Source organism: Humulus lupulus, chromosome 9, assembly GCF_963169125.1.
Source record: "Humulus lupulus chromosome 9, drHumLupu1.1, whole genome shotgun sequence".
In the NCBI taxonomy this organism is placed as follows: Eukaryota; Viridiplantae; Streptophyta; class Magnoliopsida; order Rosales; family Cannabaceae; genus Humulus; species Humulus lupulus.
In genome coordinates, this window is record NC_084801.1 from 113,719,542 (window position 1) to 113,746,092 (window position 26,551).

Consider the following 26,551-nt stretch of genomic DNA (forward strand, 5'->3'; position numbering starts at 1 on the left):
ACCCACAACATCATTTATTCATTTCTTTTTGCCTTTTATTGGGTGCCTAACATCTAGCAGAATCTATCAAAAATTTGAGGCTTTCCAAGTCATCATCCTGTAATAGCATGAAGAATTTAGCCGAAGTTAGCATCATTATGAAGTGATAAACCAGATATTTCTAGACAAGTTTAGATCTATTTTGTTCCTTTGTTGACTTTTTAGTTTTAGGATATACACAAATAAGATTTAACAGTAAATATATCTTAAACAAAGAAAGAAAAGAATTTAAATGTTATAAATTCTATAGATATAGGTGCATCTGTAATTAAACAAAGAAAACTTACAGTAAAAATAGTTACAGTTCTTTTGGTGCACAGATCCAGCCTCAAGTCTAGATTCTATTCATGGCAAGATATGTCTCTGAGCATGTGACGAGTATAGACATGTTCAATCTAAAAGAATAATTAATTGGAGAAAAACACAAACCTCAGAACTTGATGATGAAAGTTAAATATTATCAACCTGTTTTCTTGTTACAAAATCTACTGTGATCAAGTATAAACTGCTCAACCTCGACTGAACTGAAGCAACAAAATAAAAGATTAATCAAATAACCTATATCAAAAGTTAACATTACAAAACAGTGGTAGATTTCCCTTTTTTGCTAGAATAAACATCATAGGTATGCAAACACTAAGACTAAATCCCTCTGAAAGACTTCGATTGGCAGAGAGAATTAAAACTGGAAACAATATATTCCCTCATAAAAAGATCTATTTAAACTATCGAGAATAGTCACATTCACACAAAACCAATATACATAAACTATGTTCCTCAACTGTATAAGCAATTTCAGGTAGTGAAATGCATATCCAAAACACATGCACAATGTGATTTAGTATGGGAACAAAATAAGGTGTTCAAAAAGTGGTAACAAAAAAGGCTAAACATTTAATACTAACCCGCTTTTGACCCAAGCGCACTGTAAAAGATCGGATGCCATAAATCCTGTCTCCATCAATATCAGATATATCCTACACATTATTCAACAACAGAAAAAAAAAATTATTTCAACTATGTCTGAGTTTGGTGTGCCCAACCAAGTAGAAAGGGAAAGCACACAACATAGTTCCAAGGAAAAAAAAAAAAAGTTGATACCTTAAATAATGCTATAACAACTGAGAAGAAGCTCATAAATGCAGTTGCAAAGATGAGAGGCCTTGAGAAGGCAGCTGGCCTTTTAAAGACATGGGTCTGAAAATCAATGCATATTTCAGTACTTGGAATCATTGAAATCTTTTCAATTTAAAAAAGAAATTATTGAAATCTGAAACGCATTACTATTATAATTTACATGATCATAGTAACAAATGGCTAAAATATGCAACTATTTGGTAAAACAGATACCCAAATAAACATTATTCCTTCCCCTTCTATTTATATGATACATGTTCCTTTTCATTTACATTCTTAATATCTATGTCATGCATGATTTAGTTATTTTTAGTTTATATCCATACAATAAATGGCATAATGAAAACTTATTTTTATTAAAAGAAAATCATCTTTGGGCACAAGAAATAAGAATGTTTGGATCATGCATAGTATGAGTAGAAAGAGACATCCAAAGTTCAACTTGGCTTGCAACAAGAGGAATAGATATAACATAACCTGCATGTGAAGAAAAAAAGCTAGTTGAACAATCACTGATCGAACTGCGAGAATGCACATTGCTGCAACTAAAGCAAATCTCTTCCATCTCAAAAGGGGCACCTGACATGAAAGGTGTTAAGCTACCAAGTGAGAAACAGGTTCTATAAAGTTTCCACCTTAACCTTTTGTCATTAGGTGACATAAAACTAAGTATATATTTCAAAATATCTACTGTTAAGGCATTGTGTATGAAAAATTCTGAGATTAGACAAACTCACATTGATTGAATAAGCAGTTCCCAATGCAAAACTGATGAATAGGGCCCAAAATAATGGCCATAACCCAACAATCCATCCAAGGCCAAAACTCTAAAAAATAAAGTGATAGGTAGTCAGAATATTATAGGCTGCAAATACACAATAATAAGTTTACAATATTTTGCACAATACATTAATACAGAAAGCTAATTCCCATAGCAGAACAGAAAAGGATGCGACAATCATGACACCAGTTTGAATTGAATATTCCCCTGACGCCAACGGAAGATATGGCTTGTTAACCTGTGATGAAATACGCCATAGATATCTAGAGTTAGACAATCCTTGATGTATCCCATGTAACCATGTAGAATTGTAGATAGTCTCTCTAGAAGAAAAAAAAATATTAAGGCAAAGAACTAGGAACTGGTGTAGTGACCTTATGCTCAAATGTAAGAATAAAATATATGCATTTTCTTCATTCAAAATTAAGAGAATGTAAGACAGTAAGAGCTAAGAGCTACCTTGTCTATATCAATATCATACAACTGATTCAAATCAACAATGTAAATGTTCATTAAGAGGGCAGCTGCAACAGCCTGAATTGAAAAGATCAAATTCATAAGAACGAAATTCATGGTGTGAATTAAAAAAAAGCAGTTCAAAGTATTTTAAGCTTCACCTCCAACATCCCAGCAAAAAATAATGGTGAAAAGTCTGTAAGCTTCTCGACTGCAAGTAGGGAAACTGAGACTATGCTCAATGCCTGCTTCCAGAAAAAATAGGATGAGTCTCCAAAAATTGATAGGAAACAATATTATCAATAAATTGAAGTTTAAATGAATGAGATTAATATAATGACTATTCTGGGACTGCCACGCTAAATTTAAATAACCTACCGTGCCTATGACTGCATGTGGCCGAGAAAACCTATAGAAAGCATCCAAGGAATCTTTAACGGAGTTCAAAACATTTTTTGGCTCCGATTCAAGAGGTTGTCCATCAGCAGCATTAACAAGGAATCTTTTATTTGGTCTCTGGTAGGATATAGATGTTTCAATGCAATGCTTCAATGAACTAGGTTGTAACCCAGCACAGCAATGATTTTCTCTCACATTTCCGCAAAAAAAAAAAGAGCATAAAAATGGAAATAAAATTAATTTAGATTTTTTTTTAGAGTTGAAATCAGCAAGTTTTTATATTACTTCAAAAAAAAAAAAGTCAACAAACTAACAATCAATCAGATATGGAAATAAGGGGAAACTAACAAATTAACTACTTTCCTATACTTATATTTCAAACAAAAATCAATAACAAGAAAATACTGTTCAACAAACAACAATCAATCTAAAAGTCTTGACCTTTTTATGAAGAATATAGTTTTGGTTGTTCCAAGTCAGGAACCAAATAATGCATGACAAATAAATTTTCCATGGTAATTATTAACATATTTTGTATGATTTGTGAAATCTGTTGAATGTGTTTTCAGTCATGAGGTGGGATTTTTCTAATAAAGTATGTGGAGATTCTCCCCTACCAAGGTGGATGGAACCTGAATATTTTTTAAGGAAATACAAAAGAAATGGCTAAAGCCCTTAAGAGAGCTAAAGGTTTTAAATCTAAAGATCCCTTTTTCATGATTTGCATGTGACCATCGTTTGTTGGAACTAAGCTTAATATGGTAATTAATTATATGCTTCATACAAGTTCAATTGAAATATACTCACATAAAAAATGTTTTTCATATTGACTTTATTCTTTTTAATCTTTTGCCAAGATTATACCATCTATCTTTGCAAAACATTACCTCCTCAGTACTAGTAAGCATCAAGATGTGATCCTTAAGGTTCAGGATGGAAGGACCTGGTCTATGAAATACTATTTCAGATCGCATGGCAGGTCTCCAAAAACCAGATTTGAGGGTGGTTGGAAGGCATTTGCTGAAGACAATAATTTGAAATTAGGTGTTGTTTGTGCCTTTGTTTTGAGAAAGAGTACGGGGATAATGTTGTTTGAAGTCGTTATTTTTTGTGAAAATGGAGTAACAAATTCCCCTATGTTACCAGGTAAACATGAGCTCTACTTATTCTTTAATAATATTATTGTTGTCCTGATATCATTCCCTAAATAACTTTTCTTTATGAGGCTGTAGAACTTAATGTCATGACAAAAGAAATCCGATCAAGTAAAGTAGAATCTTGTAGCACCATGAAGGAGCAAGCTCTTGAAAGAGCAAGTTGTTCTCAAACTAAAAGGCCATCCTTCACAGTCACTATGCGTGAAGTGTATACAACTGGCCGTTGTAATTTTGTAAGCTTTCCAGTTTATACATGTTAAATTATCAGTTTCTTTTTACTCATAAACTTGGCATCTATTTCCATAGCATATATTTTCTGTCTTCCTTGATGATCAGATTTGTTTAATATTTTCTGTGTTCTTGTTTTTCATTTGGTCAGTGCTTGCCATACAAGTTTGTGGAGAAGTACATTAGTAAGAAAGAATGTGAGGTAAGGCTTTGGGTTTCGGATGGTAGATCTTGGTTTGTCCAATTAAGGGTGAGGCAAAGAAATGTGTTACCCAGAGCTGAATTGTTAAGCCATGGCTGGAAAGCATTCGCACTGGACAATAGTTTGCGAGCGGGTGGTATTTGCACATTTGAACTTACTAACAATGGCAATGAAATTTCATTTAAAGTTTCCATTGTTAAGATAGTTGATGATGCATGTAACAAGCAAGGTGAGAAATGCTCTTAACTAATATAATTGAATGCAATAGTTATGGTTATAGTATTGACTTACTTACAAGTGTTGTTTTCAGTTGCAAATAAGAGAAGAACAACTACACCATCCAAGCGAAAGAGAAATCCTTGTGTGAAAGTTGAATCTTCTTTTAATTATGATAAAGCCAACATGATTCCACAGAACCTGATTGCAAAGATAGAACAAGAGAAAATTAAAGTTGAACCTTCAGGTATGCTATGAGACTATGATTCAAGAATAATGTTCAACATTCTTAAGCAAAGTCAGCTTACATTTTGTTTATAAATTAAATGCAGACAGCTTTATGAAGCTGATATCTGAAGCAAATATTGGTAATCAAGGTACTTGTAAGAGGCCTTCATCTTCTGGACTTAGCAAAGCTTCTGAAGCAGCCAGCCAATTCTTCTCGAAAAATCCTTACTTCCAAGTGATTTAGCGATCAAATCACGTGCTTGGATGTGTATTGGTTTGTCCAAACGTTGCTTCTACTGTTATATATTTCATTGATAAATGCATACTAATTTGTATCAAATTTTTTTTTGAGTACTTGAAATGAAAGATAAATATCAATGCTTTTTTGTGCAACATATTCCATGTACTTTTGAAGTGCATTATTTTGAGGAAAAGACACAAACTGTGATGCTTTGGGTTGGTGAGAAATATTGGTATGTGAAGTTATTGGCTTATAAATCAGATTATAAATTTTCTGCTGGGTGGGCTGCATTTGCAAAAGGGAACTCTCTTCAGCCAAGAGATGTTTGCATCTTTGAGCTGATTAAGAGAAATCAATCTGAGATGAAAGTTTATATATTTAGACAAAGTGGTTTGGCTCAAGAGTAGTAACTGTTGTAATTATGCAAATCTATGAATGAGTAGTTTCAATTTTATGCCTTCCCCTGTTTCTCAAATATGATCCTTATTAATTTTTACTGCTTTTTGATTCGAACTATCATTTATTTGCTTGTCTTTCCTTTTCCCATAACAAGCTCAAATACATTACTAAATACAGTAAAATTCACATCAGCCAACAATCTGTATTATCAAATACAGCAGCCACAAGGAAGATAATGACATTCTACCAAAAGCAATTTCAAGTTAAGAAATTCAATCAATCTTTTATTCTCCTAAAAGAAATACCGTTGAAAAGGGACTGAGAGAGAGACCTAACAGAACCTTGAAAAGGAATGCTTGAAACAGATATGGCTATAGTAATATCAGATATGCCTGAAGAAAATTCAGTCAAGAAAAGACAATACTCCCACCATCAGAACTCGGGACCAAATTGTTTGAAATATAATCTTCTCAACTAAATCACAACCAAACTAACAATGAAAGAAGCAGAGTTACCAATCCTAACAACTCAATACCCAACATCAAATTATGTAGTAAATGTTGAGTCTAGTATTTATCATGTTTTTGTGATGTTTTTAGTAGTCTTTTATTTCGTTTTTCTTTCATTTAGTGCGGGTTTATGCTTTGTTTGTCTGTCTTTGTGAATATCAGGAAGAATTGAGCACGTGGAAGAAAAATGCCAAACAAAGGGAAGAAATAACCAAGTTTTTCATCATATTTTGATAAAGAATGGTTCTCAACATAATTTAGAAGTGTTGGTGAAATTTTGGGATGAAAACTTGAAGAATTGAGAAATCCCCTAAGAGCCACGGCATGAGCAAAGTGGAGCCGCGGCTAGGTGGGAAACAGAACCAATGTTTTCAAGGAAATCCATGGGCCACAGCATGGATAGAGAGAGCCGCGGCATAGATGGGCATTTTTCCCAGAACTCGTCGACACGGGCCGCGGCATGGCTGACTGATGCCGCGTCATGGAGAGGGCCTTTTGCCCAGGAAATTGGACACGGGCCACGGCATAGTGTATGTAGAGCCGCGACCCGCCTTTTTAAAATTTGAAGTCCTAGGTTTTTAATATGGAGAAAAAAGAGAAGAAAAGGGGGACGTACGGACGAGGGAGATAAGTGCTGGTTTTGAAGGCTCAAGCTTAGAGTATTTTTACATGTTTTTCTTCTTTTCCTGATGTTATCTTTAATTTTTGTTGTGATTAGCACTATGGCTATGAACTAATTTTCTATTTAGGATGTTTAGTTGAATCACTTGAATCCCTGTGATGAACTAATGCAATTTTTATATTCTTCTTCTTCAATCTTCTTCAATTCCATATAACCTGTTCTTATAGATTGATTATTGATTGGCCATCTTTAGTCATTTACATATGTTTTTAAGTCAAAATATGAGAAGTGAGATTTAATTCTGCTGTGGTTATATTGGACATAATTCTAATTTAGAACGAAAGTATCTGAATTAATTGTGTAACTGTTATTAAGTTGTTGAGATTAATGCTACCTGTGTGGTTCAATTTACCATAGAAATATAGGAAATTGTCACCTAGGTTGAGTTTATATTTCATAGTATGATTATAGGCTGCTGTATCAACTTGTTAATTGAATTAGGTAAAAAGAAGAAGAATTCACACTTTGCATTAGGGAATAACAGGGAGGATAGTTGATGAGATTGAATATCCTAATTGTTTCTCAGTGATTAAATTAAAAGTTTTCCATTAGTTGTTATTCCATTCAATTTTCAATTATTGTTTCTGCAATTTATAGTTTCTTTTGATGTATTTACAAAAATCAAGAATTTCAATTCATCAAATAGAACAAGAAATTAATTGACTGGTAATTGATAAATCAGTCCTTGAGGACGATACTTGGTTTTACCATTTTATTACGAGTTTGCGACTGTGTGCACTTGCATAGCAAAAATATCGCAACAAGTTTTTGGCGCCGTTGCCGGGGACTGAAAATAATTAACAATATCAGTCTAATTAATTTTTATTCTAATTTGATTTTAATTTCTCTTGTTTCTAATCTGTTAGTTGCTTAATTTGTCTATCTCAGGTGACTTTTGGTATATGCGTGGCAGAAAAGGAAAAGACACACTTGTTCCTCTGAATCCTGAGATTGAAAAGTCTTGCAAGCAACTCAGAAAGAACAAGAGGGAGGCCCAGAAATCTGTGAAGATTCCACAGAATGAAGGGGATGGCAGGAATGTTCTAATTCCTGGAGTTGTACAAGGGGGTCAGGCTCAGAACAATGCTGAGAGGAGCCTGAGAGATTATGTACTGCCCACTCTGATGGGGGTACAAAATAGTATACGCCCACCAGCTGTAGAGGCCAACAACTTCGAAATCAAGCCTGCTATTCTACAAATGGTGCAGTCCTTTATGCAATTCAATGGGTTGCCTTCTGAAGATCCTCACACCCATTTGTCCAATTTTCTGGAGTTGTGTGGAACCTTCAGATATAATGGGGTGAGTGATGACGCTATCAAGCTTAGGATTTTCCCATTCTCTCTGAGGGACAGAGCTAAAAGCTGGCTGAATTCGCTGCAGCCAAATTCTATTGTCACCTGGCAAGATCTAGCTCAGAAATTTTTGTCTAAATTCTTCCCTCCGTCCAAAGCTGCTAAATTGAGGGGAGAGATCAATAACTTTTGCCAGAATGATGGAGAGTCACTGTATGAAGCTTGGGAACGGTTTAAGGAACTCCTGAGAAGATGTCCTCATCATGGCATTGAACAGTGGATGCTAGTACAGAATTTCTACAATGGTTTATGTCCTACAACCAGGACCATTATTGATGCTGCAGCAGGTGGAACTTTTATGAGCAAGAGTGCAACTGGTGCTTATGAGCTGCTAGAGGACATGGCCACAAACAATCATCAGTGGTCTGAGGAAAGATCATCAGGAGTCAGAAAGGTAGCTGGGGTGCATGAGCTGGATGCAATCACTGCTCTAACAGCACAAGTAGCCTCTCTGACAAAGCAGTTACAACAGAGCAGTGTATCTGCTAATGCGGTTCAGATGGCAACTAGATGTGAAATCTGTGGTGGTCCTCATTTTTTTGATCAGTGTCCTACCAATATTAATAATAACATTCCGATGGATCAGGCTCAGGTTCAAGCGGTGGGAAACTTTCAGAGGCCAGCAAATAATCCATTTGCCAATACTTACAATCCTGGGTGGCGAAATCATCCCAATTTCTCTTGGAAGAATAATCAAGGCCAACAACCTCAGTTTCAGGGCCAATTTCAAAATAACATGCCTCAACCACCCATGTATCAAGCTTCATCATCACAGCAACCTAGGCCTCAACAATCAATGAATCAAGCTCCACCTGAAAGGCCTAATGAATTGCAAGCTGCATTATTGACCCTCACCAACACTCAAACACAGTTTATGACAGAAACTCGCTCATCCATCAGGAATCTTGAGATGTAAGTTGGTCAATTGGCAAGTATGTTACAAAGTAGGCCTCAAGGAAATTTTCCAAGTAATACAGAGGTGAATCCTAAAGAGCAGTGCAATGCAATCTCTTTGAGGAGTGGGAAGAAGTTGGAAGAGCCAGTCAAGAAGTCTATACCTGCACCAAAAATTAAAGTTGAGAATGAGGGTAAGGTAGAAGAAGAGGTTATTGAAGACCTTGAGAAGAATCAGTCACCAGTGAGTTATGAGCACCACATCAAGATTCCATATCCTTAGCGACTTCAAAAGAAGACACTTGACAAACAATTTTTGAAGTTTCTAGATATTTTTCGAAAACTTCACATTAACATACCTTTTGCCGAGGCACTTGAACAAATGCCAAGTTATGTGAAGTTTATGAAGGAAATATTGTCCAAGAAGAGGAAGATGGAGGATTATGAGACGGTGGCACTCACTAAAGAGTGCAGCGCCATTCTGCAAAGGAAGCTTCCTCAGAAACTAAGAGATCCTGGGAGTTTCACAATACCCTGCACAATTGGGAATTTTGAGAGCATGAATGCTCTATGTGATTTGGGGGCGAGCATTAATCTAATGCCGCTTTCTATTTTCAGAAGATTGAAGCTTGGGGAAGCAAGACCTACAACAGTGATTGTTCCGTTGGCAGACAGATCAATAGCACATCCTCGAGGTATTATTGAAGATGTTCTGGTAAAAGTGGACAAGTTCATCTTCCCAGCAGACTTTATTGTACTTGATATGGAGGAGGATGCTAACGTCCCAATCATTCTTGGGAGACCATTCTTAGCCACAGGACGAGCTTTAATCGACGTACAAAAGGGGGAGTTACGGTTGCGAGTCCAGAATGAGGAAATAAGTTTTAATGTTTTTACAGCAACTGCAATTCCTACCTGTTGTAGAGTTGATGTGGTGAATGATGGTCAAGATTCAATTGGTAAGAAGAAGAAGAAGGCCAAAGAACGATTTCGAACAGTTCGATGTCGTATGAAAAGATTATTGTGTGGCAAGTTTGAAGGTTTCGACGACATTGGGGATAATTTCAATATTCTCAACAGTGGAAGGGAATTCTCTTCGTATGACACGATGGCTCTTAAGGATGCAAGGGGTGGCCACCACCTCCGCCACCTCGAACTCAAGCCCCCTCCACATCCGCCATACTGATGTGGTGTCAGGTAAGTTCTCTTCCTCTGTTCTTTTCTTTATCACATTGGGGACAATGTGCATCTTAAGTTTTGGGGGGGAGCTTAATTTATTTTATTTTTTGTTTTGTGCGTTGCTTAGTTTAGTTTTTAGTCTGTTGTGTTATTTTCTGTGTTGTTGAGTGTAATTGTTAAACCATCATTCGTGTCTGTTGGTTCTTTGTCTTTGCTCGTGAAAAGGAAATTGAATTCAACTGTGTGCTTGGTTCAATTGTTTTGGAGTTTAATTTAAAAGTTTTGTGGGGAATTTTTAATATGTCTTGAAAATGCAACATTTTGGATTTTATTATATGTGTGTGACTAGGGTTGGTGGAATGACAAGTTGAATTTGATAGAAGTTGCATTATTTGGCCTTGGAGGCGAAATCCTTGATGACATGTGTTTAGAAAAGTGATTTAGGCAATTTTATTGGATCGATTGTGCCTTTCAAGCCAACCTTGATTTAATTATCCTTAGTTACCCTTTTTGAGCCTTAAACTTTGTTTTTGTTCTTGATTATACTATTTGAGCCTAAATTTCCTAACTTCATTTTTTTTTTCCCTTTTCCTTTGTTATCATAAGCATATAATTTGTGGGAAGGAAGAACGAAAAATAGTGAGGTATTGGTATGATTTGAATGTATTATGATTGTACAAAAAGAAGAGAGAGAGAAGTCTTTAGATTATAAAAAAAAAATTCAATTTGTCACACTCCTTGATTGTATTTATATAGAAAATATTAAGTTTGGGGGAGTGTGATTTGAAAAAAAAAAATGATACAAAAAGAAAAGAAGAAAATGATGAAAGTGTTGTAATCTCTCTCTCTCTAATTGTATAATAGGGTGATTGTTGGTGTGGTGAAGAGAAATTTGGCTGGTTTTAAGGTTTTATGCTTTTGGTAACGATTGAGCCTAAATGACAATTTTATCTACCCTTGCCTAAGCCTAACGCTATAACCTGTGAAAGTCCTTTTGATTTCAAAACACGTGTTGTTGACATTAGTGGAGAAGGTCAAGTAATGCAAGCATATTGAAGAGTTGGTTTGTGGAATTGTCTGGAATGAGTTGAGCACATTTGATAGAGTCCAAGTGTTGTAGTCATTTTCGTAATATATTATTGATTTCCCTAATTGAGCTTTACAAATTGGACTTTAAGGCAATTGAGCTGAAATTCTGGTTATAAATATTGCAATTGAGATTTCATGAGTTTTGGCAAAGCAGTGTAGATGGTAATGATGGTTTAGCTTGTTCGTTTTGTGTTTGTTTCTTTTTGTTAGTTTAACTTGGTCTTTACTCGAGGGCGAGTAAAGGTTAAGTTTGGGGGAGTTTGTTGAGTCTAGATTTTATCATGTTTTGGTGATGTTTTTAGTAGTCTTTTATTTCATTTTTCTTTCATTTAGTGCGGGTTTATGCTTTGTTTGTCTGTCTTTGTGAATATCAGGAAGAATTGAGCACGTGGAAGAAAATGCCAAAGAAAGGGAAGAAATAACCAAGTTTTTCATCATATTTTGATAAAGAATGGTTCTCAACATAATTTAGAAGTGTTGGTGAAATTTTGGGATGAAAACTTGAAGAATTGAGAAATCCCCTAAGAGCCACGGCATGAGCAAATTGGAGCCACGGCTAGGTGGGAAACAGAACCAATGTTTTCAAGGAAATCCACAGGCCGCGGCATGGAGAGGGCCTTTTGCCCAGGAAATTGGACACGGGCCGTGGCATAGTGTATGTAGAGCCGCGGCCCGCCTCTTTAAAATTTGAAGTCCCAGGTTTTTAATATGGCGAAAAAAGAGAAGAAAAGGGGGACGTACGGACGAGGGAGAGAAGTGCTGGTTTTGAAGGCTCAAGCTTAGAGTATTTTTACATGTTTTTCTTCTTTTCCTGATGTTATCTTTAATTTTTGTTGTGATTAGCACTATGGCTATGAACTAATTTTCTATTTAGGATGTTTAGTTGAATCACTTGAATCCCTGTGATGAACTAATGCAATTTTTATATTCTTCTTCTTCAATCTTCTTCAATTCCATATAACCTGTTCTTATAGATTGATTATTGATTGGCCATCTTTAGTCATTTACATATGTTTTTAAGTCAAAATATGAGAAGTGAGATTTAATTCTGCTGTGGTTATATTGGACATAATTCTAATTTAGAACGAAAGTATCTGAATTAATTGTGTAACTGTTATTAAGTTGTTGAGATTAATGCTACCTGTGTGGTTCAATTTACCATAGAAATATAGGAAATTGTCACCTAGGTTGAGTTTATAATTCATAGTATGATTATAGGCTGTTGTATCAACTTGTTAATTGAATTAGGTAAAAAGAAGAAGAATTCACACTTTGCATTAGGGAATAATAGGGAGGATAGTTGATGAGATTGAATATCCTAATTGTTTCTTAGTGATTAAATTAAAAGTTTTCCATTAGTTGTTATTCCATTCAATTTTCAATTATTTTTTCTGCAATTTATAGTTTCTTTTGCTGTATTTACAAAAATAAAGAATTTCAATTCATCAAATAGAACAAGAAATTAATTGACTGGTAATTGATAAATCAGTCCTTGAGGACGATACTTGGTTTTACCATTTTATTACGAGTTTGCGACTGTGTGCACTTGCATAGCAAAAAAATCGCAACAGTAAACACTCTCAAATAACTATCCGAGCAAACAGTTTCAAATTTTCAATCCCCCCCAAATATAAATAAAGTCCCAAAGCTTTCATTTTTAGCAATACAACAGAGCCAAATCCATAAGAAATGAAAACCCAGCAAATCAAATGAAAGTACCTCATGGAAGTTGCAAACAGGAACTTTCTCAGTTGTTCTCTTGCCCGGAGAGCAATCAATATCAGCTGCTGTATTAATAATACATTACTAAAATACAGTAAAATATGATGAAAAAGAAAGTAATGGTATCGTACCTTAAAAAGACGTAAGCAGAGGAGAATACGAGTCATGGTAAGTTGAAGAACTTCAGATAGTCGGCGTGATGTACAGCCTGCGATACAGTCGTTGTGTGCTCAGGAAGCTCGTACCAACATCGTGAGGTAGAGATAGATGAGACAAGATGAGAGTGAGAGAGGATAAGTGTGTGAGAGAGTGTGAATGGAGAAGAATATAGAGTGCAAGAAAGAGAGGCAGAGAGGCGGCAATGGAGGCTGAGAGAAATTGTTTGGGTATCTTAGGTTTAGGGATTAAATTATGGCTGAGAGAAATTAGACCCAATTTTTTCATTTGGCGCCTGGGTATATTTCATATGGCGCCAAAATATTTGTTCCGTGTTTTTTTTTAATCATCTATCAATAGCACTTTTAAATATATGTTATATTTTAATGTAATATATACTAAAAATTATTGTAGTGACAGGAGGAGGTAGAGCGCTGTATCTGGACTATAAAGAGCTTCCCTTTCTTCTGACTTCATTTTTTATAGTCCCTTCTCCATTAAACTTCCCAAACGTCAGAGCTACCCTCCTTGTGAACTTCGAGTTCTTTCATCGACTAGTGCCCAGTTCGAGATCACTGAAGCTTTTTGACTTGTGCTAGTCTCGCAGACCTACCACCAGTAAGTTCCTCTTTGATACATTCCATGATTTATGCGAGAATACTTCTTTTTTTCTATGTGGTCGTGGGTTTTGTTTTCGCCAAACCCTTGGATTTCCTGCATGAATGTTGTTTAAATAAGTAAATAAAAAACTATTTTGAGTAGCTCTTGTAACGGGTAATCTGTTTTATGTTTTGATTTTACAAAAAACTACTTTTTCATGGCCCATTTTGGTAGATTTATGTCTGGTGTTCTTGGAAAACACCAAGAACATCTCTCTGATAAGTCTCTCAGAATACCCTCCAATTTCTCGATCTTCTTTGCTTTTGATTTTGTATTCCTTCGGCGCGGTATATTGTGCTGTGCTACTCCTGAGCTAGTCTGTATACCACGAATATTATACCGATCAGTCTTGTTCGGTGCTCTCACCTCACTTTCCCATTTTCTTGTATTCGCAGACTGCTCGGGGGAGTTGATCACCGAACTTCATCATTGTATCTTCCATTACAATGGGTCGTACGAAAAACACAACTCGATGCTCAAATGAAGAAGATCCTCATGTGGCACAACACGCTACTTGTGGGGATCTTAGAGAGGCACCATCCCCTGAGGAAGAGCCTAGTGGCTTGCGGTAGGAAGAAGATTCTGAGACCGAATATGCCACGGAGATTTACGCCGAGGAAGTCTTAAACCCGTTGGCTGAGAAGGAGGAGGGTCCTCTCTATGTGGCTCCTGCTAGTACTATTTCCCTTAGACAAATACAGAATGTGATGGAGCATTTTAAGCTGTAGGATGTATCCATTTTTAAGCCTACTGACTATCAGACTGCCAATTACCCCAGGGCCCAATTCTGTGCCTGGAGCCGATTACATATGGCCGCTGGTGCCACTCTCCCTCTCTAGCCATACTTTCGAAGTGTGGCTGATTATTTTGGGATTTTCCCAACCCAAATCAATCCCAAAGGCATAAGATTACTCTTTGCCCTTTATGTCTTGTACAAATCTTTAAATTGGCCAGTACCCTCTGCCAATGAAATTAATTACCTTTTTGACCTCAAATCTAGTCCCCGGCATGGCTGCTTGGGGTATTTCTATTTTAGCCATAGGGATTCTAATATTTACCTGGCCAATACTGACAACATCTCTAAAGTTGGGGAGTATGCCAGCCACTACATTCTAACTGAAAATATTGCTTCCAATCACCTATCCTTTCAACGCAATGGTCCTTTTAGCTGTTCGGATCCTACCCGGGAGATGGCTGAACGAGCTCGTAGGCTGGCTGCAATGGTCCCCGACCTTAAAGATATGGTGGCCCTAACCACCGCAAGGAAGTTAAACCACACTGAGCTTTACCCCAATCCAGAGGTGCAAGTCAAGAGTGCTACCCCTACTAGACAATTGCCTAGGAAGCACCCACCCAGTACTAAGTCGCCCAAGTCTCAGTTATCTAAAAATCAAACCAGGCCATTTGTACCTTCGTCCAGACCTTGCATTGCCCTCCGAACAAGAAGCTCGATAGGGCTTGTCATCCGATAGCACGCGAAGCATAGCGCTCCAAAAGCTGCCACCGCCCCCAGGTTGGAAAGGGGAAATAGATTGAAGTGGAGCACTCAAACTCTAGCTCCTCAGATAGTGATGAGGATGTACTGCCCGGAGCAGCTGGCTATGTGGGGGGAGACGAAGAGGGTGCTTTCACTCTCTTTATATAATTTTCTTTGTTTACTTTTATAATTAATTTTTTTTTTGCTTGTTCCAAAGCTGCTTGGAATCGTACCAACCTTTTACCTTGGTTTACAGATATGTCATCTGTGCTCTTTAAGAAATTTGTTCAAAAGAACACCACCGATCCAAGCAGTGAGGCGCCTTCAGCTAAACATCAGAAGACAGATTCTCTTGCTGAACCTGCCGAACAGGTTGCTGGAACCCCCGAACAGACTCCTTCTAGGAAAAGACCGCAGTCGCAGACTCTAAGTCGCAAATCTGCGAAAGGCAAGGGACCTCAGATTGAAGAGGTTATTCACTCATCCCATGCACAAAGGTCTGACCCCCCGAGCAGAGTCCCAGAGGGTGCTGAGGACCCTGCCGAGGAGTTTCATGGACCTTTAAAGAAGCCTCTAGCCTTTCATCAAGGCCACACAAAAAGGGTGTCTTTTTCCCAATCTGACTTCATGATTAATCTAAGTTCCAAATATTTGGAGTATATCACCAGTACTGGCATCCAGGATGTTATTAGGGTAAGTATTTGGCATTTTGGGAACCGATTTATTTTTCTTTGTCTATCACCTGTTTTCAGTTTTTTTATTTCCTATTGCAGGGTATGCTGGTCCTTAGCTATGCTCATCATCGTACCAAGGGTGTGAGCAAGCAGGTGATTGGGTTGGTGAAGGATTCTGAAAATAAAACTTCCCAAATTAACGAGTTGTCTGAAAAAATTTAGAATCTTCAATGGACCTCCGAGCAGGTTATTAAGGAAAACGAGAATCTTAAAAATGTGGCCGAGTAGAGGGACCTTGATGTTAATCGGTTGGAGAGAAGGATCGAAGAGCTAAAGGAAAAAGTCACTGCTGTTGAGAAAGCCACCCAGGAAAAGGAGGACAAACTGGCAAAGGCCCTTGAGCAAGAAAAATCTGATCGGGTTGCTGATGCTAATGCTTTGGAGGATTTCGGCCTGAGCCCTTTCTTCAATTTTTGGGTTCGTAATAAAACAATATACTTCAGTTATCTGGGAGAAGCTTACGATGAGCTAATGCAGTACTGTCCTGAGCGGGAGAGGAACAAGGCCCTGGCCGTAACTACTGAGCACCTGGCAATCTCTAAGCCTGAGACTGTCGAGCCGCCCATCGAGCCAGTCGTCATAGTTTCTGCATAAGATGTCCTGCCATCCAACCCAAGTCCTTCAATTGAGGCTCCAACTCCTGCAGACCAATACAACACTCTTCAAGCTGAAACTCTTGTTGTTGACCTCGAGCCACATTCCTGAATCTTGAAATCTCTTCGTGTTTACCTTTTTATAGTTTATGCCTAAACAAAAGTGACCGAGCCGAGCAGTCTTTATTCTCGTGCACATGTTTTCCTTTTGTTAAAACATTAGTTGAGCTGAGCAGCTTTTAATCTCAAGCACCCTTTGACACATGTATTTGTATTTGGGTTAGCATCTGCTCGTACTTTATCTTTCATTACTGGTCGGTGTATGTTGTTTTTTGTTTGGAGCTATGCGGCTCTGTTTGTTTATCAGAGCTAATCAATTTTTTCGAACGAGTTGTAAACAATACTGTTCAACCCTATCTACAGAAATTGTTTTATGGCTATTTTTGTTGCTTGGTATATCGAGCAATGCGCAAGCACTTTAACATTAATAAAAATTAACGCTTCTAATCCCTTCTAATTATGCTCTTATTTTTTTCTCTTCTTGTCCATGCATGACTATGGTGCCCCCCAAGTGAACGAGTGGTATTTATAACTCTTGGGTTATCCTCTTGGTCACTTGCTAATTGACTAGAGTTGTTCGTAATAACCTGTTCGGGCCCACTTGGGTTTGCCAAAACCTGCAAAGGTTTCATACACTGCCAACAATTCGTGATGTATTCACTAGTTAGCAAGATAATCATTGTAAAAATAAAGGCTTGTAAGAATGGACAAAACATGTCTTATTGATTAAAGATTAATCATACAAGCTGCGTTGCTACAAAGTAGCTTACATTCATAAAAATTAATTATTACAATAAATGGGCGAATTATGTCTGTGCATAATTAATGTAGCTAAATTGAGCTGGTCGGTGGTATGGGCAGTTCGTGCCTATACCGGCCAGTAAACAATCATTTAAAAGTGATATTTATTGGTAGTACTTCCTTAGGTGTTCCCCATTCCAGTAACGGGGGACTGGAACTAACTAGTTATACCACGCTAGCCTGTATGTGCTGGGTGGTACGATCTCCGTAACCTGGTAAGGGCATTCCCAGCTGAGGCCTAGTACTCCTGATGAATTATCTTGAGCTTTTGGGAATATTCTTCATAAGACTAGGCCTCCTACGTTGAATTTTTGTTCCTTAACTCTAGAATTGAAGTATCTGGCAACTTTTTGCTGATGGGCAGTGATATCGCCCAATAAACACCTAAGCGGTCGCAGTAGTAATCGGGCTATGTTGTATCCATAGAGAGTTAAAATACAAGTAAAAAGAAAGATTAGTAAATAAAAAATAATAAACTTTGAAATAATGTAACTTTGAAAAAGAATATAAACATTAAATAAACAAAATCGATGAATTAGAATCAGAAAGAAAATATGGAAGGCATAAGTTTCATTCATGCAAACATATATATTTTTTTAATAAAATTGATTCATTATACTCAACTATAATTCTACACCATTAATTATAGTTGGCAAATATATATAATAAAGCTCACCTTAAAATATGTTCTTTAATTAAATTAACATAACTTCTAATTTTAAAAACCTATCATATTACATACCTTAGAGTGACAAAATACCAATGGCAGAATGCAATAAAAAGCATATAATATAACAAATATCCTAAATTAAATTAAAAGCCTAAATTACACAAGAAGAGCATGACTAGACTTCTGTAAAAGACATTAATAAATTTAGAATAAAAATTAGAAGAAAATAAATTTAATTGTAACAAATATATAGAAATGAAGAACAAAATAAAGAATCAATATATTAAAAATATAATGTAAAACATGTACTTTACTCTAGCCTTTCCACAAAAGAATTTAGCCTAAAATAGGCATTGTTTTATCTCAAAGTAATGTAAAAGAAATGAAAGAAAAATAAGAACAAAAATGCTTTTCTCTCTCACTATACTCTCCACACTTACTTCCACCATCTCATACTTTTTTTTTTCATTTGGTCCTTCTTTTATAGTGTAAATAGGACTCAAATACATGTAAAACCGTGTACAAAATAGTGGGAAAGTGGCATAAAAACTTATGGAAGTGAGGAAAATGTTGTTGAGCCATGGGAGACATCGGGGCCACGTGGCATGATCTGGTTGGCTCGGGTGGCTGGCACGTCAGACGGCGTCAGGCGGCTGTCAGATGCGTCAGGTGTGTCAGCGTGTGTCAGGTGGCTCGACTTTGGCTTGGCTTCGGCGCAGCTCGGTTGGAGTGGACGAATGGCAGGCTGCCATGTGGCAGCGTGGGGAGCAGCCATTGCTTGGCTTTGGGCTCCATTTTGGGCCTAGTTTTGTAAAAAATACTATTTTATCATCATTCTTTTCAATTATATTTCTTTCTTTTTGTTTGTGTCAAAAATACATTTTATTTTCTAAAAATTAAACACAAATTAAATCAAAATTAATATTTTCAAATATAAAACATATGGCAATAAATCCATGAAAATATTAATTAAAACTTAATTAATTTTAAACTTTAAAACTAATAAAATGATATTTTTGAGCACTAATCGCAATCCCCAACCAGCTTATTGCTAGTCTCTAGCAATTCAAGCGAAATAAAAAATGTCAACATGATATATTTCCGGTCAAAAATTATAAAAGAACTTAAAGTATTAACACAAAATGTTAGTAACAAGTCAACAAGAGTTATCAAAATTACTTCGAATAAATCTAGAGTTGTGAGTGTGTGTACCAAACTTGAACCTTCTTACCGCAAACCATAGCACATAAAGCCTTTGAAATTATGCCAAGTAAAAGTCTCAACTCCATTAACCTCTCATGTAATTGAAAATATTTATAGTTCAAGGGTTTCACTCATGGAGTTGGAAAAAGAAGTAAGCACTCATCAAATGGGTATATATTTAGGACAAACTCTTAAATAATTCTTGAAACGAAGATAGGAAATAAACTATTTGGACAACCACCATAAAGAGTACCACAAAACCAGTTTTTCAGGATTTTAAGTTAAATAGACAATCTTTACATTTATTCTAAGAGCCATAAAATAAAACTTCAAATTAATAAACACACATTTTTTTCTCTTGGACACAAGAGACAACATAATTGAAAATGATAGAAATATTGCTCTTGTGTCTTTCTCCTTTTTTTTCTATTTTTGTTTTCCTCTTTTTTTTTTCTTTAATTTTTTTTATGAACAACATAATAAAAGGCTTTCTAATAAGATTTGTCTATAGAAAATATTATTCCTAAAACATCATCCATTCATACCACAATACCTTGTCCAAATAATTATAACCATTTCTAAGAATCAATAAAAATTTAAAAGTTGTTTTCTCAAGTCTCACTTCCCACATAAAAGAATGAATTACTTAAACATGGCAAGTTTCTAAGCAATTATGTGCTAACAACCATCTTACCACAATGTTTGGCATGTGCATTAGGTAACTCTAGAGAATCTATTAGTAATATAGATAACAAAATTGACTCAAAAGTAACATTTTGCAAAAATAAATAAGTAATTTTTAAAAAAATTGACCATGAAAATATTAATATGACAAAAATCAACATGAACGTGCATGAATATGCTCACCACCCCTAACCAAAATCTGACAGTGTCCTCAATGTCTCAAAAGATAATAAATGTAAAAGAGTAGGGAAAGAGAACACCTGGATATTGAGCGTCGAGTGATAGAGCGAATATTGATTCTCTAAAACATGAAAAATTGAAAACACAAAATGATAATAAATAAAATAAAATGACAAAAGGGAAATAAACAGAAAACAAACCTATGTACAAACAATTTGGAACACTACTCAGACTTGGTAAATCGGTTCCACGAGGGTGACTTCTTCAAGCTGGGTCACCCTCTCTATGTAGTGTTTCAGTCGTTGGCCATTTACTTTGAATTCTCTCCTATCAGTTGGGTCTATGACCTCAATAGCACCGTTGGGAAAGACAGATTTCACAACATATGGGCCAGTCCACCTTGATCTCAGCTTGCTAGGGTGGATATGCAGACGAGAGTCATAAAGATGCACTCGTTGGTTTGGCTCAAATTCTTTTATGAGGATCTGCTTGTCATGGGTCACTTTCATTTTGACCTTGTAGATCCTAGAGTTGTCATAAGCATCATTTCTTAATTCTTCAATTTCTGACAACTGAAGCTTACGATTGAGTCCTGCCGCCTTGAGATCAAAATTTAGGCTTTTAACTGCCCAATAAGCTTTGTGTTCTAGTTCAACAGGAATGTGGCAGGCTTTACCATAGACTAGCCTATAAGGAGACATACCAAGTTGAGTTTTGTAAGCATTGCGGTATGCCCAGACAGCATCGAGAAGTCGTGAGGACCAATCTTTGCGGTTAGGATTAACCGTCTTTTCTAAGATTTGCTTAATTTCTCGGTTGGCTAACTCAACTTGGCCATTTGTCTGTGGGTGATAGGGTAATGCAACCTTATGAATTACACCATATTTTTGCATTAAGGTCTCAAAAGAATAGTTGCAAAAATGGGTGCCTTGATCACTTATGATAGCCCAAGGTGTGCCAAACCTAGATAACACATTTTACTTTAAGAAATTCACAACAGTTGTGTTATCATTATTTCGACAAGGCACAGCTTCCACCCATTTTGAGACATAGTCTATGGCGAGGAGAATGTAAAGGTAGCCAGAAGAAGGTGGAAATGGTCCCATAAAGTCTATCCCCCAACAATCGAATATTTCTATTACAAGAATTAAGTTTAATGGCATCATATGTCGCCGGGACAGAGCACCTAATTTCTGACACCTTTCACATGATCGACATAAATTGTTAGTGTCTTTGAACAAAGTGGGCCAATAAAGACCTCACTGTAAGGTTTTTACAGCAGTCTTTTTCATAGAAAAATGACCACCACAAGCTTCATTATGACAAAAGTTCAGGACACTAAAAATTTCATCATCTGGAATGCAACGTCTCATAATTTGGTCGGGGTAATACTTGAAAAGATATGGGTCGTCCCAATAGAAGTTACGAACCTCGACCAAAAATTTACGTTTATCTTGTGCACTCCATGCAGTTGGAAGTTCGCCAGTCACTAAGTAATTAACAATATGAGCATACCATGGCAACTTAGTGACTGCGAAGAGATGTTCATCAAGGAAGTCATCTCGAATGGCTGGGCCATCAGCGAAATCAGAAAATTCAAGACGAGATAAGTGGTTCGCTACCACGTTTTCAACTCCTTTCTTGTCTTTTATGGTTAGATCAAATTCCTTTAATAGAAGGATCCACCTAATTAAACGCACCTTAGCATCCTTTTTAGAAATGAGGTATTTTAAGGCGGAATGGTCCGCAAAGACTATGATAGGTGAACCAATCAAGTAGGAACGAAACTTGTCAAGTGTGAATACTACAGCAAGTAACTCTTTTTCAGTGGTAGAATAGTTCATTTGAGCACTGTTAAGAGTTCTACTTGCGTAATATACAACGAAGGGCTTCCCTTCCCTTCTTTGACCTAAGATGGCCCCTATAGCATAATTGCTAGCATCACACATGACTTCGAACGGTAAGTTCCAATCTGGTGGCTGAATGATAGGGGCGGAAGTGAGTTTTGCAACGAGCGTTCAGAAAGATTCCTCACACTCAAGTGTCCAACTGAACACAACATCTTTTTCTAGGAGGTTTGACAAAGGGCGAGCAATTGTCAAAAACTTTTGTATGAACCTCCTATAAAATCCTGCATTCCCAAGAAAAGATCGAATGTCTTTAATAGTCTTGGGGGTGGGTAGCTTTGATATGAGTTCAATCTTTGATTGATCAACCTCAATTCCTCGTTCTGACACGACATGCCCCAAAACTATGCCTGATGGCACCATGAAATGACACTTTTCCTAGTTGAGTACCAAGCCCTTTTCTTTGCAACGTTTAAGCACAGCCTTTAAATTGAGAAGGCTTGACTCGAAGGAATCTCCAAAGACTATCAAATCATCCATGAATACTTCCATACATTTCTCGTTCATATCACTAAATATGCTCATCATGCATCGCTGGAATGTGGCTGGAGCATTGCACAGGCCAAATGGCATGCGCCGAAAGGCAAAAGTACCAAAAGGACAAGTGACTGTGGTCTTATCCTGATCTTCTAAGGCAATCTTGATTTGTTAATACCCTGAATAACCATCAAGAAAACTATAGAAAGGATGACCTGCCACACGTTCCAATATTTGATCGATGAATGGAAGTGGAAAATGGTCTTTGCGGGTGGTTGCATTTAATTTTATATAATCAATGCACATGCGCCACCCAGTTGTGACCTTGGTAGGAACAAGTTCCCCTTTTTCATTTTGTACTACTGTTACCCCAGATTTCTTGGGAACAACCTGAGTTGGGCTGACCCATTTACTATCAGCAACATGATAGATTATGCCAGAATCAAGAAGTTTCAAGACTTCAGTCTTAACTACTTCCTTCATCGTTGGGTTCAATCTTTTTTGAGGGTCACAACGTGGTATAGCCCCTTCTTCCAATTGAATGTGATGGGGGCAAATTAAAGAACTAATACCTTTTATGTCAGCTATCGTCCATCCTAATGCATCTCTTTGTTCTTGCAACACATTGATGAGTTGGCGTTCTTGTGTGGCATTGATCTTGGAGGATATTATGACAGGAAAAGTGTTGTCAGCTCCCAAGAAAACATGCTTAAGACCGTCAGGAAGTTGTGCCAACTTTCGTTTAGGAGCTTGTTCAATGGATGGTTTTGGTATTTCTCGATCTTGAGGGATTCCTCAAAGATTGGATTCCAAAACATGGTTCTTCTAGCCTGTGAGTGTTTGACGATTTCAGGGTTGATTGCAGACTCATCGGGCTCAGAACTTTCTGAAATTTGGAAGAGGTGATTAAAATGATTAGACATGTATTTTGATTTGACCTCTTTCGAAATAAGTGTATCGATCAGATAGGATTGGAAACACTCATCGTTATCAGGTGGTTGTTTGCCAATGTGGAAAACATTTACTTCTAGAGTCATGTTCCCGAAAGAGATTTTCATGAGACCATTCCTACAGTTAATGAGTGCATTTTCTGTTGCGAGGAAAGGTCTACCAAGAATGATGGGAATTTTGGACTCTATATTCACTTCAGATTGAGTGTCCAAGATGAGAAAATCAACAGGGTAATAGAATTTTTCAATTTGAATCAGAACGTCTTCTACTATTCCCCGAGGTTTCTTAACTGATCGATCGGCCAATTGTAGCACCACAGATGTGGGCTTGAGTTCTCCTAGACCTAATTGCAAGTATATTGAATATGGCATGCGATTTACACTTGCTCTTAAGTTTAGAAGTGCTTGACCAAATTCCTACTCCCCAATTTGACATGAGATGGTGGGACAACCAGAATCTTTATACTTAGGCGGTGTCTTGCAGTCAATTACCGCGCTAGCTTGTTCCGCCAAGAATGCAGTTTTCTTGACATGGTGTATTTTTTTAACGATGTACAAATCCTTGATAACCTTGGCATAAGCCAGCACTTGTTTGATCACATGCCACAATGGCAAGTTGATATTCACTTGTGTTAAAAGGTCTAGGATTTCACCATGATTTTCTAGTACCTTTCTAGTGGATTTCAAAGCTTGAGGAAATGGTGTCTTTACTGGAATGCTTATTGGCACATCATTATCTGGAGCGGGCATTGACGTACTCGTTGTCTTAGTTAACGGTGAAACCGTACTTTGACCACTTCGAGTAGAGATGGCATTAACCTCTTTGAAATTTGTATCTGTAGAGGAGGAGGTTTGTGCCATGTGTTGCCCTTTTTGATGGATTAGAGGTTGAGCGGGAAGTCTCCCATGCTCTTGAATTGCCAAAGTAGTGTTTAGCTTTGTCATTTGGACTTTCATGTCCTTCATTTCCTCCACCATTTGTGTGAAACAAGATTTGAGCTCTTGAGTTGAGGCTATTTGAGTTTGCGCAAGCATCTGCAAAGTATTCTCTAGAGAATTACTTGACTGCATGATATTTTGAGGAGCAATGTATGCTTTTGGCGGTTGTTGCTGCTCAGACCTCCATTGGCTCCCAGATGCTTGGTTTGAATCCTTCCATCTGAAATTTGGATGGTTGTGCCAACCAGGATTGTAAGCATTTGAGAAAGGGTTATAAGGCTTCTTGTAATCCCCTAAAGCATTGCATTGTTCCTCATTTCCTCCTCTTAACTCACCAAGAGTTGGGCACTCTTGCAGTTGATGTTCCGTCCCTCCACATATGAAGCATGGATCCCGTGTCTCTACCTTTGTAGCCATATGGATTCCTCTACCTTCTTGAGATTTGAAAGCCTCGAATTGTTGTCTCAATGATTCAATTTGGATTTTGACGTTGTCATCTTCCTTTAATTGGTAGATTCCAGTTGATCGCGGCTTGTCCATAAGACTCGGTCCATTCCATGTGTAGGACTTTTTAGCAAGATCGTCGAGGTACTCGAAAGCTTCATCGGGATCTTTTTGAAGGAATTCGCCATTGCACATCATTTGTACAAATTGTCTTTGTCCGGTTGTGAGACCGTCATAGAAATAGCTGATCAGGCGCCAGCTTTCGTATCCATGATGTGGGCATTGATTTATCAAATCTCTAAACCTCTCCCAGACCTGATGGAAAGTTTCATGGTCTTTCTGGATGAAGGTAGAGATTTTCCTCTTAAGGCTGCTAGTCTTATGGGGCGGGAAATATTTGGCAAAGAATGTTTTTGTCATTTCGTCCCATGTTCCGATAGATCTAGGCCTTAAGGAATACAACCAGCTTTTTGCTTTGTCTTTGAGAGATAAAGGAAAAAAATTCAATCTCACAATGTTGGTGACATCAACTCGGTTGTTGAATGTAGCCACCACCTCTTCGAATTCCCGTATATGCACGTACGGACTCTCATTTTCCAACCCATGGAAGGTTGGTAAGAGGTTAATCATGTTGGGTTTGAAATCGAAATTTGGCATATTGTTGGAATACATTATGCATGAAGGTGTGGCTGTACGCGTAGGATGTAAATAATCCTGTAGCGTTCTTGGTTGGACTTCATCTTGATGAGCCATCGTGGGTGGTTCAGGAAGTCTCGGTGAATCGGGAGTGTTTGAACGAATGTAAGAAAACGACGAACTAGGAGAGTTTTCTAGAGTTTCTACTTGTTGTCTCACAAATCTCCCTGGTGCATCTCTGTTTCGTGGCATAAATATTTTTTTGTAAGTATAATAAGCGCAAATGTGTAATAATGTAATAAGTATACACCAAAAATGTTCCCAGGCCAATTGGAAAGGCTGCCAAGGTACCACTTTAGGCCCAAGAGCTTTTCTAGAACTCCTCGAGGTTCTTAGAAAAGGTTGGAGGGTAATGCTAACACAGACCTTATTTAAGAACCAATTTTTCAAAGACAAAACAAGTTTGGTTTTTACTAATCTCCACAATTACAAAAATGTTCTCAATACTTTTTTTGTTTTGTTTTTTGTTTTTTTTTTAAATTTTATGCTTTTTTTTCGGAAAAAAAAACTAAATCTAGAAAATAAATTCTAAACCTAAAAGTAAAATCAATAAAATAAAACAATAACAAAAAAATGAATAAAAGAATTACTAAGGAAAAATAAAATAAAAGAGAAATAAAAAAAATTATACTACTTTTTTTTTTATATAGAAAAAAATTTAATTTACTAGGCAAACCTTTAATTGTAGAATTACCTCCCCGGTAACGGCGCCAAAAATTGATATCGCCCAATAAACTCCTAAGCGGTTGCAGTAGTAATCGGGCTATATCGTATCCACAGAGAGGTAAAATATAAGTGAAAAGAAAGATTAGTAAATCAGAAATAATAAACTTTAAAAAAATGTAACTTCGAAAAACAATATAAACATTAAATAAACAAAATCGAAGAATTAGAATCAGAAAGAAAATATGGAAGGCATAAGTTTCATTCATGCAAACATATATATATTTTTAATAAAATTGATTCATTATACTCAACTATAATTCTACACCATTAATTATAGTTAGA

The 26,551-nt window shown here is 36.9% G+C and overlaps 2 protein-coding genes, 1 long non-coding RNA gene and 2 other non-coding genes across 5 annotated transcripts; 2 read left to right on the forward strand and 3 right to left on the reverse strand.

The window, feature by feature from the left end:
• Positions 1-1,137: 1,137 nt before the first annotated feature.
• Positions 1,138-2,018, reverse strand: LOC133800783 (uncharacterized). The gene is made up of 3 exons (XR_009876607.1): positions 1,914-2,018; positions 1,654-1,755; positions 1,138-1,236 (listed from the first exon to the last, which is right to left on the reverse strand). It is a non-coding gene; the product is annotated as an uncharacterized LOC133800783 (long non-coding RNA).
• A 45-nt stretch (positions 2,019-2,063) lies between these two features.
• On the reverse strand, positions 2,064-3,786 carry LOC133799950 (homogentisate phytyltransferase 1, chloroplastic-like). The gene is made up of 5 exons (XM_062237936.1): positions 3,700-3,786; positions 2,792-2,929; positions 2,575-2,709; positions 2,417-2,491; positions 2,064-2,195 (listed from the first exon to the last, which is right to left on the reverse strand). The coding sequence occupies exons 1-5, from the start codon at positions 3,784-3,786 to the stop codon at positions 2,064-2,066; spliced, it is 567 nt and encodes a 188-aa protein (XP_062093920.1).
• Positions 3,787-4,055: 269 nt separating this feature from the next.
• On the forward strand, positions 4,056-5,491 carry LOC133799951 (B3 domain-containing protein Os03g0620500-like). The gene is made up of 5 exons (XM_062237937.1): positions 4,056-4,202; positions 4,349-4,628; positions 4,710-4,862; positions 4,948-4,992; positions 5,259-5,491. Exons 1-5 carry the CDS (start codon positions 4,056-4,058, stop codon positions 5,489-5,491), a joined length of 858 nt encoding a protein of 285 aa, XP_062093921.1.
• A 2,640-nt stretch (positions 5,492-8,131) lies between these two features.
• LOC133802771 (small nucleolar RNA R71) lies at positions 8,132-8,238 on the reverse strand. The gene has a single exon (XR_009877517.1). It is a non-coding gene; the product is annotated as a small nucleolar RNA R71 (small nucleolar RNA).
• Positions 8,239-25,112: 16,874 nt separating this feature from the next.
• On the forward strand, positions 25,113-25,219 carry LOC133802710 (small nucleolar RNA R71). The gene has a single exon (XR_009877455.1). It is a non-coding gene; the product is annotated as a small nucleolar RNA R71 (small nucleolar RNA).
• Positions 25,220-26,551: the final 1,332 nt, after the last annotated feature.